The sequence below is a fragment of the Octopus bimaculoides genome, chromosome 13 (genome assembly GCF_001194135.2).
Source record: "Octopus bimaculoides isolate UCB-OBI-ISO-001 chromosome 13, ASM119413v2, whole genome shotgun sequence".
Lineage (NCBI taxonomy): Eukaryota > Metazoa > Mollusca > Cephalopoda > Octopoda > Octopodidae > Octopus > Octopus bimaculoides.
In genome coordinates, this window is record NC_068993.1 from 55,736,764 (window position 1) to 55,743,772 (window position 7,009).

At 38.1% G+C, this 7,009-nt stretch overlaps 1 protein-coding gene across 7 annotated transcripts in view; it reads right to left on the bottom strand.

The window, feature by feature from the left end:
• The window catches only part of LOC106881557 (CDK5 and ABL1 enzyme substrate 1), a 75,991-nt gene extending 69,037 nt beyond the window's left edge, over positions 1-6,954 (bottom strand). For 6 of the 7 annotated variants that reach the window (XM_052972506.1, XM_052972504.1, XM_052972503.1 and 3 more), the window contains exon 1: positions 5,540-6,954. In XM_052972506.1, the coding sequence (XP_052828466.1) occupies positions 5,540-6,057 (518 nt within the window). In that variant the 5' untranslated portion in view covers positions 6,058-6,954. The remainder of the gene's footprint in view (positions 1-5,539) is intronic. The other variant, XM_014932002.2, reaches the window with a different exon arrangement.
• Between the last annotated feature and the right edge of the window lie 55 nt (positions 6,955-7,009).

Below are 7,009 nucleotides of genomic sequence, written 5' to 3' on the forward strand. Positions count from 1 at the left end.
GTGTGTGTGTGTGTGTGTGTGTGTGTGTGTGTGTGTGTGTGTGTGTGTGTGTGTGTGTGTGTGTGTGTGCATAGATTTTATTTATACACACATATATAAATACACACACATCTATACATACACATACATACATGCACATACACGGATATCTATATATATTTGATACTATTTTTATATTCTGAAATGCCCTGGAGGACCTTTAGAGGTATTAGATAGTGTCTGTTATCTAGGTGACCTAATTAGCAGTGGAAGAGGATGTTCTGAAAGTATAGTAGCCAGTGTAAGAACAAGCTGGAGGAAGTTCAGAGAGCTACTACTTCTGCTGGCAACAAAAAGGTTTCTCTCTCAGAGTGAAAGACACACTATATGATACAAACTGCAGCACTAAATGGTAGTGAGACATGGGCCCTGAATGAAGAAGACTTGCAAAGACTGGAAAGAAATGAAGCAAGTATGCATCCCAGCATATGCAGTGTCAGTTTGCAATGAATGACAAAGTACAGATGTGTTGAGAGAAAAACTTGGCATACGAAAAATCAGATGTAGTGTACAAGAAAGAAGATCGTGTTGGTATGGGCATGAAATGCATATAGATGAGGGCAGCTGTATAAAGAGGTACAGATTGTTTACAGTGGGTGGAATCTGTGGAAGAGGGCGACTAGGAATGATGTAGGACAAAGTAGTGAAGGCCAAGCTCTTCAGTGAAACGTGTCAGGTCATGGAAAGATGATACCTTACTGGGGAAACAGGTGAGGTTTGCAACAGAAAGGGCATCCAGCTGTAGAATGACTGTCTCAGCAGATTCTGTGAAACCCATGCAAACACGGAAGAGTACACTTGAATACTATACATCACATCATTTCAATATGTTCAATTAAAGTGCTTTCAAATTTATAATTTATTATATAGACTCATAGGGCTGGTTCCCCAATTTCCATGGCATGCATATTCCCCACCTGTCTGTCACAGGATTACTCATTTTTGCCAGCTAAATGAAGTGTTTTGTTCAAGAATACGTGTTGCTTAGTCCAGGATTTGAAACCACAATTTTACGATCACAAGTCCTACATTCTAAGCACTAAGCTACCTCCCTCTACTGATATGGCCAAAACAATGCAAGTCTTCCTGTTTTCTTTTGGCAGTTCACTTTGTAATTTATCTCGCATTATTTTGGCTCTTTATCTTACGAGCTTATCTAATTTAATATCTCACAATGTTTCGCCCTATTCTATTTTAATATATATGTATGTTTGTATGTATATATTTATGTGTGCGCGTGTGTGTGTGTGTGTGGAATCATTGCTCTTCACTGTTGTCATTAATACCTTGTGAAAAGTATCTGCTCCACAACATCCCATAAGGCCGTGTGCCTAGTCATTGTGTGTAAAGAAACATTTGACATACACGCATACATAATGTGTAGAGATTCATATCTGTGTAAACATACAGAGAAAATAGTAAAAGAAAATTTTATTGGGATGAGTCAAAATGACAGAAGTACAAAGACTGGAGCTATGAGTCATACCCAGGTTTCACTGGTGATGTCCCTTCAAACTGACTGTCTGCTGTGTGTGTCTGTGTGTGTGTGTGCATAAGTAAGTACTCACGAACCCATACACAACACCTATGTGCATCTATGTAAGCACATGCACGTACACATGCACACACACTGACACCCATATACAGCAAATAAATACATATATCTAAATAAACATACTCACATGTATGTGTGTGTGTATATATATATATATATATATACACACACACACACACATACACACACGTTTATACATACACATACAGAGAAGCATTGAAATACACACATAATCGTAGACCTGTACATACATACACAATACACACATACCCAGTCCAAAAGAGAAAGAACACATACACTCCTATATTTTGGCTGAGGTAAAAGTTAAAAAAAAAAATAATCACCGTCACAATATCTTATTGTTACTATTGTTGTTTTCAGGTCGAGGAGTGATTCAATCCTGATTGGAGGCGGTTTTTATAAGTACTCATGTAGATTTAAGTTGGAGAACACACTATCTACACAGTGTAGGCTAACACATACATACACACATACAAAACAATGTAGTGAGTCAAAGAGAATTTTTAATCTAATGAAATTACACTCGCAATGAGTAAAGTCACCTGTGTTAAGACAATTCTCATTAAGAGGGGCAAGAGAGAAAACTTCGAAATGTAAATTGATTAAAAATTAAATGGAGACATGCAGTGGAGAATGCATCTCATCTTTGGTAGTTTGGATGATAATGCCAGATATGTTGCTCAGGGGAGGGGAGCAGAGAGGAGAGAGAGAGAAAGAGAGAGAGAGAGAAAGAGAGGGGGGGAAGTTACATGAGAAATGCCACAAGGAAGGCATAAACGTCACAACATCTTTTACTCTTTTAATTAGAAAATAACCAGTAAGGGTGTGCAACACTCATACACAATATATTTTATGATGTGGGGGTGAGCGTAAAGGCTTGGATGTGAGAGTTGCTCAAGTGTATGTACACACACAAACCACACACTCCCATCACATACGTCTATAGTAGGCTGCGACATATGTAATACACTGAGTTGAAAAACTTAGATTATTTGAAATTATCCCTGTGATTAGTGGACATAAACTTCCTCTTGAGGTGTTTAAAATCCAAGAACAATAAACAAGGGAAATAACTCCAACAAGATTGGTTGATTGAAATTTCTTGACAATGGAGTTAATGTGGATGTGAGTAGATTTGGCTTTTAAATCTCACTGGTGAGAGCAGTGGACAAAATGCGATTCTACCAGACTTTCTAAGCAAAGCAACACTCTATTCAGCTAACAAACCCAAGGGTAATCAGTATGTGTGTGTGTGTGTGTGTGACTGTTCCTTAGCATGACATCATGTGATAGTTGTAAGCAAGTATGAAAGATAGATAGACAGACAGAGACAAATGTCGAGAATGTAGTGATGCTGATTATAAATGGCTGAAGGAAACTCTCTTTGGTGCATTCTACACATTAAATACAAATACTGTAGTCTCATTAAAAAAAAAAAAAAAAAAAACGTCAGTTGACTGCAATTAGCAGAGAAACAGTCTAGAAAAGTTTTTTTTTTTAATCTAAAGAACAAGTAAGGGAAATAACTCCAGGGAGATCAGTTGACTGAAATATTTGGAAATCATAGGTAAGGTAGGTGTGTAGATATCCTTAAATTGAACTGATAAAGGCAACAGACACATTTCATTCGCAGCAGACCTCTTCAGTGAAGTCCATTTCACTCAGTAAGACCAAGAGTGATTAGTGTTTCTAAAAATGTATGGAGAATAGTGACACACACACACAATACTTGTACACAATTATGCACACAGACATCACCATTCACACACCAGATCACGTATAAGCTTATTGCAGTGGGTATATATCCAAATATATGCCTGATTATACACAGACGTATTTACATACATAGACACATACAACAGCAGCTGGTGCGTCCACACCTACAAAATACAGGGGCATATGCGCAAATATAAACAAATGCATACAGAAGTGCACATACAAAATTCCACACTAACTTTAAAAAATGGTTATCAACAACACTGAGATATACACACATACAAACGCCCTATCCAACATATATACACTAAACAGACACCACATACACATACGTAACACACCACCACACACACTTGCAGCACCCTAAACAGTGCGCATCACCCGTACAATCATCGTCACTAATAAGTCACCTGATACAACCAACTCGATGATTTCATCCTAACGTAAGTTTCACAACTGATCACATCACACAGCAGACATAGAAGATGCGTTTGATGACAGAAGGAAAATATGGAAATGTGGTCTGGCAGCGATACACTATAGTAATGGTTGCTTGATTATTAATGTTGCTGTAGCTATTGTTGTTGCTTCAGAACTTCGCAAGTAATATAATTCAACATAGAATTCAGTTGCTTTCGCATGTCAAAGAATTCGTACCACAATATCTAAAAGATAATTCAGCACACTTTTCATACACACACCATCTCTTACATTCTCCTATCCTTTCTTGCTTAGTGAGCAGGAGAACAGTACCCACAGTCCTCTCCAAGGCCATATATACAGTTGGAGAAAGGGAAGGCGGGAGATAATCTCAAACTGAAGGCCTGATCCGAATGCTTGCGAAAAAGTACAATTCGCTAAAGACATGCAAGGACCACAACATAAACCACTTTTATGCATACAAACGCACACATCCCTATTCCTATAAATACATGTCTTTTGCAGAAACATGCATCTGTCTCTATCACGCGTCTATATTTCTTCTCCACACATGCATACATATGGACACACACTCCCTACCTCCCTGTATCTCGACTACACATATACCCCTCACTTCTACCATACACACCCATATATCTTCTATATTATTGACAGACACGCAAACAATCTCCCTCTTCTTACATTACACAGGACAGCCTCCCCATTCTCTCTCTATATATATCATAACCTCGCATTACCCCTGCCTCTCTACATTTGAGGGGCGTCCACAGACCAACGTTGTTGACACTCCCTCTGTCATATTTAAACTAACAACATCAACAACAATACTTTTTAAACATAGGCACAAGGCAACAAAATTGGTGGGGAGGAGTGAGGAATAGTCGATGAAATCTCACTAGAATTGCATTGGCATTTATTTTATGGACCATGGAAGAATGAAAACAAAAGTTAACCTGAAAATTGCAATGATGACAATAAAGAAATACTATTTTTTAAATAGCGTATCGTTTTCTTTCATCCTGCATGTATCTATCTATATAGTAAACATACGTGTAAATGTCTGTTCATGAACATTACATATATATATATATATATATATATATGTGTGTGTGTGTGTGTGTGTGTGTGTGTGTGTGTGTGGTATATATATATTTATACACGTGTATATAAGTGTGCAGCTAAATAGGCGTGTGTATTATATGCGAGTTTATGCATACACAAACACACATACACAGAGATAGTGCGTATGGTAAAGTACAGGTAGCTCCAGAGCTCACAGCGAGATAAAGTGTGTAGTGGTATAATCAGTGCTGGAGAGAAAGACGGAGGTGGTTACATATACACATAATACACACACACACACACAGATTATAAGGAAAAAAGAGAAAGAGAAAGAGAAAAATAATACAATGTAAACACAGAGTAAATATAAATGAATACATCTATATAAAAAATAAAAACATGAAATGGTTGTGACAACCGCTATTTGTCGCTCTCAGTGTATTCTTCATATTCCTGCACACAAAATAAGGAAAGGAAAAAAATATGCTTTTACTCTCCGAAGTCGAACTCCAATTAAAGAGTAAGGCCTGCAAAGAAATTTGCATCAGAAAATCCAAAAACTCTTGTCTTCGGCGAGGCTACAGTGCTGATAAGTAATTTCAACACGGGAGTGTGGGGGTGTCAATCGGTAATGAAAGTGGGAAGATAAAAAGGATAAGTTAAAAGGAAGATAGGAAAATATAACAGAAAATAATCTCTTCTCACCTCCATCGTTTGGTCGGTGTGATGTTCCTTAGAAATTCCTTTTCACTGGATGCAGCTTGTACAGCAGAAGTGCAAGTGCCATCGCGCTGGCTAGTTTCACACAGACTCTGTTGTTTATGGAAACCGACAGAGTTAAAACGGTGAAGTCCTTCGCCCATTTCAGCCCTATGACCGTCCAATTCGGCCGTATTGATAGATTTAACTGGGCTACTATTTCTAATATTTCTACTGTAAGCGCAATTAGTTTGCTCATCTAAGTTGGAAGATAAATAGTTTTGTGATCGCTGTTTTCGATCTGACGCTGTCGTCGTCGCCGTGGTAGACCGCGATGGTGCATCATAACGGCCACTGTTTTCTTTGCTCTCTTCTTGCTTTTCGGAAGTTTTCTTATTATAGTTGAACATAGCATATTTAGTATCCCTATGCGTGCCATCTAACGAGATGTTCGTGAGGAAATTAAAAGCTGCTATCCTATGTCTGCACCGTTTCTTCTGCTGGCGTTGGCTGGTTGTCGCCATGTCGGAGTTATCACGCGAATAAACGCTGAGCTTGTGCGAAACTAAAATAAATCAATAAAAAGTACGAGACTAAAGCAAACGAGGCTAGCTCTGTTCTCGTCCGAGCACCTTATCTTACGTCTGCTCTTTCCACTTGAATTTTTTTATTTATTTTTTCCCCACTTTTTACTAAATGAAATACTGACAATTTAAAAAGATGGGGCAATCGGATTCAGTGATGTTTACGTCTTTCTCAAGGGCATTAATGATCTGTGTAAAATTAAACAGCTCTGACAGGCACTTGAAACAATAATTAAGACCCAACTCAGCGAGCGTCTTTTAAGAATATTATATATTAGCTTCTTAGACACATAGTCCCGTTTTTTAAAGGGGAGTGTTGGAAGTTGTGACCTTCGATCCTTTCTTCAGAGCACTGATAGTTTAAGTAAAGCGAAATTGCTTCAACCGGCCTTAAACTGAGCTCGTCATGAGATTTCTATATGAGGCTCGCTTCAATTCAGACAGAACTGGCTGAATTCTTTCTCATGCCAATTCCAACTTTAGCCTGAAGGCAGCGCAGGAAAAGCAGCTATAAATATGTCGATAAAAGATATTTTTGTACCTCTTAAACGAAAGAAAACTATATTTTTATCTCGTTTTCGTCTATCAGCGTTTCATTTTATAAACTGTACCGGTTTACAACCATTACGTTATTATTGTCATTAACATTATTAATTTATGAAATAAATAGCTGATCGTGGAAATACATTTCCAACACTTCCCCTCGGCTTCCGCATTCTTTCTTTCCTACAGTTTCTTTCCTACAGTTTCTTTCCTCTCTGTTTTGCCCTGTTTTCCTCTCTGCTTTGCCCTGCTTGCATCTCTGTTTTGCCCTGTTTTCCTCTCGCCGCTTTTTTCGCTGTTTATTTGTGTGATTATTTATTTATCTTTCTTCTCCCCCCCCCCTCTCTCT